Source organism: Aulonocara sp. 'chitande type north' Nkhata Bay, linkage group LG7 (assembly GCF_057382095.1).
Source record: "Aulonocara sp. 'chitande type north' Nkhata Bay isolate Kocher_YH1m ecotype deep benthic linkage group LG7, A_spYH_male_GT1.1, whole genome shotgun sequence".
In the NCBI taxonomy this organism is placed as follows: Eukaryota; Metazoa; Chordata; class Actinopteri; order Cichliformes; family Cichlidae; genus Aulonocara; species Aulonocara sp. 'chitande type north' Nkhata Bay.
The window spans coordinates 30305690-30320829 of record NC_141350.1 but is presented as its reverse complement, the minus strand read 5'-3'; the positions used below and the strand labels follow the sequence as shown (position 1 = coordinate 30320829).

General features: G+C 39.3%; 1 protein-coding gene across 1 annotated transcript; it reads right to left on the bottom strand.

Annotated features, from left to right (window-relative positions):
- Positions 1–8869: 8869 nt before the first annotated feature.
- LOC147325434 (uncharacterized) lies at positions 8870–13283 on the bottom strand. The gene is made up of 2 exons (XM_086299973.1): positions 13183–13283; positions 8870–11479 (listed from the first exon to the last, which is right to left on the bottom strand). Exon 2 carries the CDS (start codon positions 11365–11367, stop codon positions 10612–10614), a length of 756 nt encoding a protein of 251 aa, XP_086156099.1. The 5' UTR covers positions 11368–11479; positions 13183–13283; the 3' UTR covers positions 8870–10611.
- Between the last annotated feature and the right edge of the window lie 1857 nt (positions 13284–15140).

The window sequence follows — 15140 nt, the reverse complement described above, 5'->3', positions numbered from 1 at the left end:
CATTTATAGTTTAGTGATTATATGTTGTCGTAAGGGGGTTTTATGCTGAATTTAAGTATGTTAAAGTGCATAAAGGGGGTGATTGTTGTGTGCAAATTGTGTGGTTTTAATGAGACTTTCGGTGTATTGAGGAGGTGAAATTATGTGGTGGCAATACTTGTGTGTTTAAGGTTGTTGAGGTTGTTGCAGTGACGGGTGGATTCTGTCAGTTAGGTTCGGGTTGTTGTTGTTTTTGTTTTTAATAGAGGGAGTTTTAGGAAACATGGACATGTCTAGAATTGAGCCCATTATTTTTGTAACAGTGCACTTAAAGAAAACCTGTCAGGTGATTTTGTTTTGTGTTTTTATGAGCTAATAATCAGCTCTATTTTTTCTCATTTTTGTTCTAAGCAGGCCTGCAACAGTGAATAACAGTGCTGACAAATTCTCGGGGAGAGCAAATATGAGGTGGGCTTTCCAGATTACAACTGGCTGAGGAGAAAGCTACCTGTGGGGACCTGATCAGGTCGTAAGTCCCTGTCCAAAATTGTAGGATTGTAGCGAGTCAATCCAGCCCAAAAGCATAAAAAGAAATATTTTCCTATGGAAAATAGAACAAATAAAAGAGCTCATTTTGCTGAGGGTGGAGAATCTGATCGTGCGGGAAGCTCCACTATTAGCAAATATATGGTGTGACTGCATGTGAGTGAAGGTGTGACTGGATGAAGGTGAGGATGAATAAATGTGGACAAACAATTGGCTTTTACCAGAGAAAATTTCTGTTTTGTTGACTGGGGTTAGATTATGGGATTATAGTATATTGTTGGGAGAATGCCAAATGTTAAAGGGGAAACATTTTTTGATATAACTCATGTTACCATTAATTGAAGAAAAAACATGACTGATAATTGTTCTGTTTTAAGTTTATTTTTATGACATAGATTGGATCATGAGTGGGGAAAACTGAGCATTTTAAGTTTTGTATAGTATTTTGACACATGAAATGTGTCAAAATAAAGGGGGAATTTAGGGTTTAATAACCTAATTGTTTAATAATTTAGGAGCATTTTAGGACTTTTTGGGGTTTTTGGTCATTTGGATATGGTAAAACTGAAACTGTTATTTTTATGTTAAGGTTAAAGGATTAAAGTGAACTGAATCCTGTTTAGAAGATACAATGCCGGTTTTTCAAAGCTGTGAATAAATCTTAGGGGGAAAACTAGTGAGGGTTGAAGGAGTAGAAAAGGTTTGATTTCTTTTTTGATTTCTAGAAGAAGTGGTTATAATGTAGGCTTACACATACAGATATTTCATAGATTTATTTTTAGGATAAAGGGGAGAGCTTATAAATAGAAATGATTTTTATACATATTGCATTTTTTGATATGAGTTATTGAAGGATTGCACACGCTTACAGACACAGAGTCCATAAACACACATGACAGTATTGATTCCAGGCAAAAGGCCTCAAATTCATTTAGCTTTTAATTGAACTTAAAGAAGGACCAAAGGAAGGAAAGCATATATTTTGGTTAAGTCTGATAAATTAGAATTAGAAGGTATTGTTACATTAAAAGGAGCAAAATGAAATAAAAAGGCTATACCAAAAACAGGTTATAACATAGGAAATGTGAGGTTAAAATGAAGTTAGTGTTAACACACAGGAGTTGTTTCTAGGCAGCATTTAGCTATGATGAAATGTATACAGGAGTAATTGCTTATATGCTTAAACTTAATTGATTAAAGTGGTTGTTTTCTTTTGGAGCTTTTAGTAGAATAGGCGCTTATAATGATTTTCTTGTGAAAGGTGACTTAAGATTAGAGTGAAGGAACTTGCAGCAGCGACAGTTTGTATACAGGATGTTGATGATCAGATAGGGAAAAATAGAGCGAGCAACTGGACGTGAAGCAGCGCTTAAAGAGTTTTAAAGTGATGAGCAACGTTGAAGAATATATATAAATACAAGTCAATAAGTTAAGAACATAATTTGGATCAGGCTTTTGATTACAGAGTCCAGGTGCAGGAAAAGGGGCAGGAAAAGGTGTTTTGTTTCCTTTGCAGAAGATCTCGGCGACCACAGGGGGGTGAGGATCCTGGAGGCCCGAGGCCTGATGGACCACAAGAGAGGGACCGAGAAAACCTAAGCTTACACATGGAGTGTTCTCGAATGGGAGCTGGTGTTTATTACCGGACCAATTAGATGACATGAGGTTGTCTGATTTGCTGAGCCAGGACACAATGTATTGCGACCTCTGGTGTTCCAGAGGTCGAGAGAGGGAGTGTGGAGCAGGGAAATTATTTTACTGCTATTGTTAAATAATTATCATCATTACCATTGCATTAATAATATAATCTGTAACATTGATAGTGCATTCAGAGGTTTAACAGTGTGTGTCTTTCAGAAAGGCTAAAAGTCACAGGCTGACAGGAAACAGGCTTGCAGAGAGTTTGCAGAAGTGAAAGCAGTCTTAAGTTATTTTGAGCAGCAGGCTAGACGAGGCTATTTGAATTACTAGGTTATTCAAATTGATTATTGCTCTAACAATGTAACAGATAGCTTTAAGAAGGCCTTAAGATGTTATGCATGCAATTATTATGTTAACCTTGTATTCCAGGTGCAGTTATAACTATTTTATACATATTGCATATCTGTGCTTATTCGGAGTTGATGTTCAAGTTCATTAAAGGTCTTAAGCTTCACTGGTGAGAGTGTCCAGATGATCCATGCTGAGGGAAACTAGAACAATAGAAGGGATTGCAATACATGCTTACAAAACACTTATATCAGGTTATTTTATATTAAGCTTTTAGTAGAGGTTCTTGATTAAAACATTTATTCAACATAGTACATGTAGTTTCAGTTAGGTTATTGTACCTAAGGATGAGCCTCTGGTCTGGTGAAAGGTCAGAAGTGCAACAGGTGAATTGAGAAAGAGCATTTAAGGACAAGACACAGACAGTTAGTAGGCGAAGAGGTGACACAGAGAGCATGTGAGGTCAACACACACACACACACACACACATTAGTTAGATTTATTTATAGGAAAGAGGTTAGTCATGTCTGGTTGTAACTGCGAAAGTGTCTCTGTAAACGAGGAACCGTTCCTTGTTGTCTCGGCAAGAAAGAGGAACAATTCACTTCAAGACAAGAACTGAAAGGTAGACAGGAAGTACCGGCCATGAAAATAGAAGACGATGTTCTTTCGAACTGTGTTAAAAGTCATTGTGGTGTTGATTTGACGTATGTATATATCCTGTCTGTGACGTATGAAGGGGCGTCATTAATTCAAACCCTGATGCTATAAAAATCTGTGTATGCTTTGATTAAGTTGAAGATCAATTGCTGTCTGCGTACAGAGTTGTCTTCCCACGCGTGTGGTCATTAAAATCATTGTTTGACCAAGATCTTCTGGACCATGGTTGTTTGTACTCTCCTTCCTCAATATTTTGAACCTTAACAAATTGTAACCTACGCTGTTGGAGAGAGAAATAACATCATGGAAGAGACATAAAGTGAGTAAAAAACGTCTTAAATGCATTTAGAATTTATTTAGAACTACAAATTAAATTTCTTTTAGCAATTATTGTTTTTTTAATGTCACAATTCCAACCCTGCTCCTTTATCCGGGCTTGGACTGGCAAAAGTGACCCGAAACAGGCACTCTGGTGGAGTTATTGTGTGTGTGTGTAGTTTTAAACTTTGTGGTCCACAAAACAACATAACAGTAAAAGAAGAACTGACTGCGTTACAGTCAGTGCAGGAGCCCTGCCCTGATAGCAGCTGGGGAAGGACTATCCTCCGCCTGTGAGCGCTTTGGCACGGGCGAGGTGCCCACCGCAGCACCCGCTGCTTATTGAGAGTAAGAGCAATACGCGCTTTCACAAAAAGTCGTCATAAATAAGTCTCTAATAACGCCAGAAAAAGTCGCCAGATTTGTTGCTAGTCGCGTTTCAGAAAAAAAGTCGCTAAGGTGGTCTGAAAACTCGCTAAATATAGCGACAAAGTCGCTAAGTTGGCAACACTGGGTGGGACATGACAACACTGCCATCTGCAGGACGATTTTCTCTCTGGTACCTTGTGTTCTGATACCTGACAACTTTTTTCTTGAGAACTGAGACCTGACATTTTTTTGTCTGATACCTGACAACTTTTTTTCTTGAGAACTGAGACCTGACTAGGGTGGGTACCGATATCCGGTGCCATAATGGCACCGGTTCTGACATAAACGGTAGTAACCAGACCGAAAAGCAGCGCACATTTCGGTGCTTTATTTCGGTGCTTTTTTTTCCTGAGCTGTGATACACTTTAGATTCTAGCCAATCATTTTACGTTAACGAGGATAGTAGGCGGGGCCAGGTACGTACGTTCTGTTAGAGCAGAGCTACAGATTAAAAATGTCCAAGGCGAAGCGGTCAAAAGTCTGGCTGTACTTCACAGCAAAATATGCAAACTCAGCAGCCTGCAACAAGTGCTTTAAGCTGATACTGTGATACTGTCAAAGGAGGTAACACCTCAAATCCGATGAAACACCTGGCGACGCATAGTGTTTTTTTTAAAAGCCGAGAAATGCGCCGTATTTGATAGCTTGCTGCAAGACCTCACACCGAGCACATCTACTGCGGGTGGGTTGCCTGTTATCGGACCCGAAGTTAGCAACATCCCCCAAAAACCCGAAGAGGAGAGTCCTGGCCCCTAGCCCTGCCAGTGTAGCAGAAATGATGAGGATGATGATGGCAGCAGCAGCCGTTCTTCTCTGCGTGAGTAGCTTAATGTTGTTTGTGTGTAATTTACGTTGAGTAGGCTAACCACGTTATTACATTAATGCATGTAAGGTGAACTAGCAAACATCATCATAGCTACATGCGGCTGTCTTCTTGTTTGATGGCAGATACTCCCTTCACCCTGGCCAAAAAGGCTAAAATGACCAAAGAAAAAGTGGAAAACAGCTAAACATGAGAGGTTTTTGGACAAAGTTTGTGTTTTTTTCCATTGATTAAGCACTGCTTCCAGCCAAGAGTGATACCATATATGCCCCATAGCTGCTAACATTGTTATCTTTTTACAAAAAAAAGCTGAACATGAGAGGTTTTTGGACCAATTTTGTGTTCTCCATTCTTTAAGCACCGGTTTGAGCACCGTTTAAGCATCGGCACCGTTTCAAAAGTACCGGTTTGGCACCGGTATCGGATAAAACCTAAACGATACCCATCCCTAGACCTGACAATTTTTTGTCTGATACCTGACAACTTTTTTCTTGAGACCTGACGATGTCCTAAAATGTACACCGTAGTGGGGGGGGGGGGGGGGGGGGGTGACCTTGGATGACCTCTAGAAACTTTTATTAATATTTTTAAAATGATGAAATGAAATGAAAATTTTTGCAAATGTTTGACATCAATTTTTTTTAATTTGGTCAATGTGGGGGCCTGTTTGACCTTTTGACCTTTTACATGTTCATTAATATCTTTACAACAGGAACAGCACAAATTACAATTTTTGCAGCACAAACCAGCAAATCCACTTTTGTTGGGTATGAAGAATTCAGGGGGGGGCGCAACTTCACTCACATCGTCTTCCACCTGCTCCTCCTGCGCTTTTTTGCTCAGTGTGTCAAATTTTTCATTACTCCTCTGCTTTCTTTGGTAATAACGATATTTGTAATATGTTTAGCCCATTTTTCTCTTTGAGGGGAGGCTCAATGACTATCAATTGCATCCTAGGTCATATTGCAGCTTCCCAGGCCCCTGTATTCATTGGACCAAGGCTAACTCTTTTCTGGCTGATTGTCCTGAACAGCTGGGAAACCAGACTGCCTGGGTGACAGTGAGGAGCAACATAACAGACCACCAAAAGCAAATCAAAAATAATGAACAAATGCTTCAGACATTAAAGAGAGAGATTTTTTTCCTGTCCCTGTTAGTAAATTAATTTAGTGATGAACAGATTGATTTACTCTGCCTTACAAAAACCTGGTTAAAACAGGATGATTGCTAGTTTGAAACTGATAGCCTCCACATGGCATTTAATTATTTAATTATTTAATTAATTATTAGACTTAATGGCTATTGTGGTACCTCCCTGAGGCAGAAGTGTTTCTCTGTGCCACTCTTGAATACCAGCTTTATTCTTTATTTCTTTTGTTTACTGCATTTTCTACAGTGTGCAAATGCCATGTGTTGCAATGATACAACGGACAGGTACTGTTGGACACCACCAACTCACACAATCTTTTGAATTCCTGGCTTTATGCCACCAGATCTACAATTTTTGGTTCGCTCCCACAACTGCCCTCTGCCCCCCAGGAAGGCAAAAAGGTTGTGCTAACTGACCATCACTACCCAGCCTCTTGCTAGCCAACATATGGTTTCTGGAAAACAAACTGGATGAGCTTAGAGTCAGGATTACAACACAGTGCGAAATAAGAGAGTACTGAACCCTAATTTTCACCAAGACCTGGCTCTCAGACACAGTCTCAGAATGCAGTGTTCAGCCACAGACTCTTTCCATACATCAAGCAGGCCAGACCTCAACCTCCAGTATGGCTAAATGGGAGGAGTGTGTTTATTAATAACTTGTGACATGTGGAGTTTTTACTGCTGAAATGCCATCCACCTTGAAATTCTGAACAAACATCACCTATAAAAATGCTAATGCAAAGGACATGTTAGCTAAATGGAGCAAACCTGTTTGGAGTGGAGGCAGGAAGTCAGAGTTTCTGTTAACTCTGCCATTTCAAGGAAATCATATTGTTCAGTAGTGTTATGGTCCCTCCTCTGCCTCTCCTATTTCTGTTTCACTTTCAACATGACAGCTGCAGGCATGTGAAAATGGAGATCTCATTCATCTCATTCATCTCTGTCTTCTTGGTATCACTTTATATCACATAGATACTGTTTCAGGTGAAGATAGCAGTTAAAGGGGTCAAAAATATCAAATAATATTTGTTTCTTTGTAACTGTGTTTGCTCTCCACACCCTTTCCTACACCTCAACACTGAGGACACCAGTAAGAGCTTATGTCACACAGTGGAAAATTGTGTTTTTATATTTTGTGAGGGAGAGGGTCAGCAGGTACTTGTATGCCAGCCCAAGGAGACGATAGGCATTAGACAGGATGTTGAACCGCCTGAGTATTTGATAGCAGCACAGTGGGCAATTTTTGCAAGAACCACGGCTTTTGGTCACAATTTCACTTTCTTCGTCCCATTCTTCAGATCTGTCCTTTGCTGTCAGTCAGAACTGAAACGTTTTGCTGAACAGTGGGAAAGGCTTAAGACATTACATGTAGATGACTACAGGACCAGAACAGCAAAGGACAGATCTGAAGAATGGGACGAAGAAAGTGAAATTGTGACCAAAAGCTGTAGTTCTTGCAAAAATTGCCCACTGTGCTGCTATCAAATACTCAGGCGGTTCAACATGCTGTCTGATGCCTATCGTCTCCTTGGGCTGGCATACAAGTACCTGCTGACCCTCTCCCTCACTCAGGTTGCCTGTGAAAGAACATTCTCTACACTCAAGTTCATTAAAAGCAGACTCCGAAGCAGCCTGTCTACAAACAAGCTGGAGATGTTTATGCTGATGGCCACTGAAAAGGACATTCTCATGTCATTGGACTCTGACATGGTCATTGACAGGGTAGCTGAGAAGAGTGACCTGCTGAGAAAGCTCCTTTTGTAACCTGGTGAGGTGAAATAAAAATGAGCAAAACATTCCTAATTATCTATTGTTAATATTAAATTCAGCTTTATTATTATTGCCTAAAGTACAGTCAAATGAATACGTTTAGTATCTACCTTCACTTCAAACAAGTCAAGTGCTCGGTAAATGCTTAGAATTTGTCCATCTTAATAGATAGAATAAATATGAGATTGGAGTATTAGGCATTTATAAACATATATTCTTACAGTCTTAATCTGTCATTGTTTCATTTCAGATGCTGTCAGTCATTTAAGGAGGACTGAAGTGTGTTCATTTTAAGTAAGTACTATACGGAATATGATTCAACCATTTTTCTAGAGTAAGCTACCAGTACTGTCATCGTCTGAAAAAATCTATTAAGTGCAATTCTTTCTCAACCTTCACTGTCTGTCCTTTCACTTCTTAAAGGTTTCCATGTCCTAAGATCTGTTCAGTGTTGCTGCTGTGGAAGTGTTGTAGGTGACCTTTTATTGATGAGTGAATAGTCTTTGGCGATACAATTCAATCACAATCTGTCCTTTATAGATTTTAATATTCATCTAATCTTTGTTCCATTCTGTACTGTTTGTCAGGGTCTAATCATACATTGTTTGTTTGTTTAAGAGGTTCTCTAGACCATTCAACTTTTTAAGTTCATCAACGTAAATACTGCTGTATATGATTCCTCTAATTTTGTGGAATAAAGATGCCAGTACTGTGATCATCTGAGCAAGTCCATCACTGTTCTTTGTCCTTTCACTTGTGTCCTGTTTTTCAGGGTCCCATATAATTTTTTCAGAAGTAAGTACTGTATATGATGCCAGTATTTTCCCATATTTTCTAGATACTGTATTAGTACTGTGTGTAAAATGCCATCAAAAACTCAATTAAGTGTTATTCTTATTCTTCTTTCTCACCTTTCTTTCTCTGTCTCCTTTCATATTTAAAGGTTGCTGTGTTAAAAATATATTGTGCTACCATGCTGTTTTGTATTGTTTTGGTAAATAAATAGTTTATGAAAATATCACTAAATCTGTCATTTATTAATTTTAATATTAATTAATGATCATGTCTCACCTCTAGTGTTCTTGGTCTTAATTTCAGGTTTCTACCATGTGTTGTAGATAGTTCAGGAGGTTAACTCGACCAAGCAGTCTTTTTGTTTCCGCTGTGTACTGTTTAAAATCCAGAATAAGGAGGATGGTGTAGGTTTAAGTTTATTAGATTGATACACATATACCAACAAGGCAGTGTACATCAAAGCAGTTGTTTTCATGCAAAGGCTTTATGGCTTTTCCTATAGTGCCTGATGGGCCGGTCTCTAGTCAAAATGCCTGGGCCGATTTTTTGTCCCAGTCCTGCCTGACACTCGGACCGGCGGCCGCCTCTGGTCTCTCCTCCTCTTGCCTCCCCTTTCCCTTATCCACCTGCTGGCCTCCACCACTTGCTGATGTTGCTAAATCTGTGGAAGCTATGCCATAGCTACCGCCAAACAATTCAGTTATTTTTACACATTTGGCAGCGTCTGCCTGAAGGGCTTGTTTCTTTTTGGCCCTAATTTTTTCTGCACCTCCTTTCCTTTTTTTGTTCTCCATTTTCTTTCGTTCGTCTATAAGATTGCTAAACAAGGGGGAGGGTGCATCCGACCTCCTCGGCTGTAATTGGTCCAGCCCAGAGTCGATCATGACCAATTGGCCAATCCAACACCTTTCATTATTTATACCCTTCCAAAAAACAAAAAAAAACCCATCGGCCCATAAAAACAAAAAATCGCCAGCGGCCCACCAGGCAAATGCCCAGTATGCCCGATGGCCAGTCCAGCTATGAACTAGAATAAGGAGCATATCCCCTGAACTTGCAGCTGGTGCTACCAGAAAGTTTGGTTTCTGAGATTGGAGAAAATCTCAGATATCTGAAAAAAATGTGTTTTTGGGAGATTAAAGTTTTCAGAAAGCTGAGCAAAAGATGCAAAGTTATTATCAAAGAGCACATCACTGAAACATGTAATGCCCCTATCATGCCAATCTCCAAATATAGGATTGAATAATGATAGAACACAAAATTATTGAAGTTGTCTTCAGTTTGAATTGTATTCCAATGAACTCCTTTATTCTGCACCTAGTTTTAGTTTTAGTTTAATTTGAGCTCACAATAAAAACGCTCATCAGAACTGAACCACATGAAACACCCAGAGGCTCTTCTTGAAACACCTGTGTGGAAAATGAATATTTTTTTTATTCCTAAAGCGCCGATTCATGCAGAAGAGAAAAAGTAAATAAAAAACATAAAATCCCATCATAAACCAGTCTGATGGTAACAAAGGTGGTGGGCGTATATCAGACATGTTGGACTCTGCAAATATTTGTATACATTTGTAGATGAGCACACTTTCAGTTCTTTATCAGCATTTTACACAAACATATATTCACATACTAAAGCATTTGAACATTTAATGTATATTTTTAAATCCATGTGAAGGTGATTTTAACGATGTATTTACAATTTCCCACCAGGTAGGTTTTGTTGCTCATTTCTGGGCTCAAGAAGTTTCTCGGATTTATTTTATAATCAGAGTTTGTCCAAATTAATGAAATCATCTTTTTAGCTCATGAATGAAAAACATTTTCCAGCCAGGACAAAGAAAGTTGGCGAGTCTCTCAGAGTTCAGGTTAATGTGGAGTAAAAACAGTCAAATGTTGGAAATCAGCAGAGACCATGGACCCTCTTTATACGACCTCTCTGTGACATCAGGCTGCTGTGGGTCAGCTTTACATGGATATACAACATCCAGTCTGTGAACGAAGGACATGAGGAAACTTCAGACTCAAACTACACAAGTCCTTCATACAGTCCAGGTCACAGTCTGATGATCCTTTATTCATAAAACATTATTTGTTAGTGTGAACAGTACAGGCTCACAGGGTGGAGGAGGAGGGGTGGAGGTGACTTTTCTACTTTCTTTCATTTCTTGTAAACTTTCTCAGTTCTGTTGTCATCTTATCAAACCCCTCAATGATCTTCTGACTCTGATCAGCCGAGTTGATAATGGCGTCTCTTAACTTTTGATCCTCTTCAGGGGTCGCAGTGACTCTGAAGATTTGCTTGATGAGCTTTACCAGCCCATCCACAAAGGCCAGCAGGGTGTTCGTTTCAAACAGAAGTCCTGAACTCATCTCTTTTAGGCGAGACACTCGTCTGAGGGTCCTCTGAAGCTCCTCCACATCAGTCACAGTGTTTTCAGCCTGAGCTTCAGCTGATTTTTTCTCCAAGTCTTCACAGGTCATCTTTATGTCCTCCAGATTCTTCTTCATTGGTTCAACTTTTTTCATAAATTCTTCTCCCCACATTTCTACTTGCTCTGCACGTCTACTCTCCGACCAAATTTTTGTTATGTTGGATTCAACAACAGTAGCTCCACCTCCAACAGCAGTAGCAGCTCCAACAGCAGCTACAGCTAAACTCAGTCCTCCAGTGAATGGAGCTAACATGAGCCCACCTAAGATGGCTCCTGTTCCGATTCCTCCAGTAACAGCTCCCACTTTTCTTGCTGTGTCAGTTTTTTCTTGCATTTCTTTTACTTCATTAGAAATGCTCTGAAACTCTCTCACGATCTTTCTCATCTGTGATTCATTCCTGTCAAAGTGTTGGATGAATAAAAAGGCATTTGTTCTAAGCTCGTTCAGTAAATATAATGAACTCTGTGCCATTTTATAGATTTTCCTTTGTGATGTGTAGAAAGGTTTCCTCTGCACAGTCTGATGACCCACTTGACCTCTGACCTTTTGCTTTGGATTGTAAATCAAACTGAGGTCTGGAAGACTGTGGACACAAACAGAAACACGTCAAACAATTCTGACATGAACAAAGTGAGCAGCAGAACAGACCGAGTGTCTCGCACACATGTTCAGATTAAAACTCACTCTCAGCTCTTTAATGTCGTGTCACAGACTAAAGATCACATCCTGTATTCATCCTGTAAATCCTCTCAGACCTCCTAATGAACATCAGTCAGGACCCACAGCTTTAGAGCAGGAAGAGATGAAACTTTAAAACTGTGAGGACGACCCCGTTGGTAGATATGAAGCTTTATAAATGTGTCTGCATAATAAAAAAATGTGATCTTAGTGAAAATGGACAGAATAAATATCTTTGTTCTATAAACTAAAGAGCTATATGTACAGTAATAACCTCACACGATGAGTTTATCACTGGTTTTATTTTATTTATTTATTTTGTATATATTTAATACTTTTGATAGGTTTTCCATTTCTTTTCCAGTGGTCGTCTGTTAACATGAAGGATTATTAGCTTTCAGGGCATGAAATCTCAGCCAGGGATAAATATTGTATTTTGTTACTATAGATCAGAGTTTTTGCTTGGTTTTTTTTTACATCGAGTGTCTGCAGTGTTTAACAATAAAAGCATGATTAATAAATGGCGTTCTGTCCAATAAAGCAGAGGGCTTTTGTTTGAAACAGGAACATGAAGTGTTGCATTTGTAAAAACAGTGTAATAAAGATGGAATGATAAAAGGTCACATATGTTCAGATAAAGAACAAAGGCAGTGGTTTTCTCATGGATTAAAATAGACTTCAGTGATGTCTGAATTCAAACTTAATAATTTCTACTTCCTCAGATGGAGGAAGTAAAAAGTGTTGTTCTGCTGTTCTTCAGCACCACACAGTTTGTCTTTCCACCATTTTCTTGTCTAACAAACACCCCTCACACTCTTAAAGTCCTCCTCATTATTACTCCTAGCAGGTTTTCGCCTGAGGAGGTCTGTTAACATTTTTTATGAGAATTTCAGAGAAACCTTTAGTATGAAGACAGTTTGTGAATACAGATCCTGGACATGTTTCTCTGTCTGTACCTGCTCTGAGGAAAACTCACAAACAAACATGGAGTCTTTTCCTGTCCAACAGAGACTCAGTGTCAGATATGTGACTCTGTCTCTGTGGAGTATCTGCAGCTGTGACAGAAACTCATGTGGTGTTGTAAAAAGTACCAAACTTCCCTCTGAAAGAAAACTGTATCAAAATAAAAATACTCAAGGTAAAATACACATGTACGTTTTACAGCTGGACTCAGCTCTACATTCAATAAATGCCTTTAATGGTCCCCTCAATATTTTCTCCCTGCAGTCAGTGAAATCAGGATGTCTGAGTTTCTGTCACTTCCTGTTCTCACATGCTTTCTCCATCTGGACGTGCACGGTTTCTAACGGTCCTGCTGTGATGGCGCAGATCAAACTCATTCCCAGTACAGATGAATACATCTGTTATGACTAACTACTAACTAACTATCTCAGTCTCTGAAAACACTTCGGGAAAAACGTTTTTAAAAAAACTAAATACTCGGGAAAAAAACTTGTTGATGCTTAGTTTCACTTTCACTTCGCCACGAACTCCAAACAGAGTTTATCTGAACATTATCTGAGTCCTCCTTCCTTCTTTGGCTCTCTGTCTCTCCAGCCTCTCTCTCCTACCTGCACAATCACTATGACATAACGAGCGGATTCTCACCTTTTTAGTCTGCAGAAGCTGAGAGTCTGAGCAGCTCCGACGAGTCACTCTTCAAAATGTCTGAGCAGCTGAGATGTCCTCACTCAGTCCCACCATGAGGTTTGTTTCTGAAATCACATGGTCTCCAGTTAGCGCTTTTTTAAATTAATGTGGACCAATCAGAGTCACAGATGCTGCTCACAAACAGCATGAACTCTGACATCAGAGCATCGCCTAACTTTGAGGTTAAGTTTTCTGAACCAATGAAAGTGTCAGTGTAAAGAACTGAAAATGTACATTAAATGCCTCAATTATCTTAATAGAAGAAAAAGAAGCTCAATTTTAACAGTTCACCTAAATTTCTTTAGATGATAAAAAAGTATTGCTGTATGAAATGACAGAACTCTGTCCGCACGATTATAAGAAATAAATATTTAAAAGTATAGAAAATATTCTGGCAGTTCATATCTAAGGCTGTCCTCTAATTATAAAAGTTTTCTTCATACACAGAAAATCTTCTCTTTCTTTCTGTTTTCTTACTGGGGACCAATTTGCAAAAAAAGGAAAAAAATCTATTATATAAAATTACTGTTTTATTCTTTATTCTTCTGAAAGCTGTGAGTATGTTTAAAGTAACGAGTACTTTGGAGTATTTTGAAGAACAGAAATATTTAAATTTAAAATAAATACATTAAAATACCTCTGGATGTTTTTCTCTCGTGTTATTTGTGGTGTTTAGAGGTAAAGAGAATCTGAGACAGACGCTCACTTTCACCAGTAAGATATGCTTTAGTCTCCATGAGTCCGGTTATTGATTATCTGCAGCTGGACACATCAAATCAGACATAAAGGGAGTCCTCCTGCTCTGTGTGACACTGATGGGATAATCTGTGAGGGTTTTTCTCCTGTCTGTAACGTCTGTCCTCCTCTGGGCCAGAAACCAGCGTTGGCCCTCCATGCTGAAGAAGGTTTAAGTCTCCTCATGTCATGGTCCTGGGCCATGGTGGCCCAGTATTCTTAGTTTTCATGTATTTGTGTATTGTCCCTTATTTAGGCCATGCTTCCTGGGTTGCTCTGTTACGTTGTTCCTTATGTGTTTTTCCCCTTGTGACTCTGACCCCCTGTGTGCCCCTCTGTGTATCTGTGAGCCCTCGTCTCTCCTTGTGTTTTATTCCATGTTCTCCCCGTGCTCTCTCTCCTCCTGTCTGAACCTCTGTGTACTTCCTGTTTTACTTTGACAGTCTCCCGTCAGTGTTGTGTTCACTCCTGCCCTGTCTCGTTACGATTATCTGTGTCAGCTGTGTTCCCCATGTGCTCCCACTTCCCTCGTTTACCCTCTGTGCATTTATGTCCACATCTCCCTCAGTTCAGTGTCGCGTTCTCCCTCATGACTGTGTGCGCATCTGTGTTTTTCCTATTAAGTCAGTTCCTTAGTACTTCCCAGTTTAGTTTCATGTTATTTTGTATTGCTGTTATCTTTTGTCAGCAATAAAGCTGTATTTTGAGTTCAGTCCTGTTTTCCCGTGAGTTTGCGTTTGGGTCCTATTTCCTGCCTGCCACACAGCCTGATCATGACACCTTAAGCTGTAAAAAGACATTCTTGTTTAATTTTATTCATTTGTAAAAACACAAAATTGTTCCAGTTTATTATAAAAACCTTAATCAGAACTGAAAAATGTGAAACACTCAGATGTTGTTCATACAATCTGTTTATTGATCATCATGAATCATTTTAAAGCCTCTGAAGAAGAAACAGAAGAGCAGCTTTTCTAATGAAATGGAGAAATAACTGGTCAGTGTTACAGAGTTCAGTCAGTTTAAATAAGCTGCTAAGCCTCTAACATAGAATTATTTCTCTGTCTGCTCACAGTCTCCTTCTTACATCATTAGACAATAATGATGTCATCATGTATTAAACTGTTTACCAGCTCCTGGTATTTATCAAACCTGTATCTCAAAGCTGCTCTGCTCCCTTCACC

Coding starts and splice junctions, on each gene's coding strand:
- LOC147325434 (XM_086299973.1), bottom strand. CDS start 11,367: ATGGCACAGAGTTCATTATATTTACTGAACGAGCTTAGAACAAATGCC.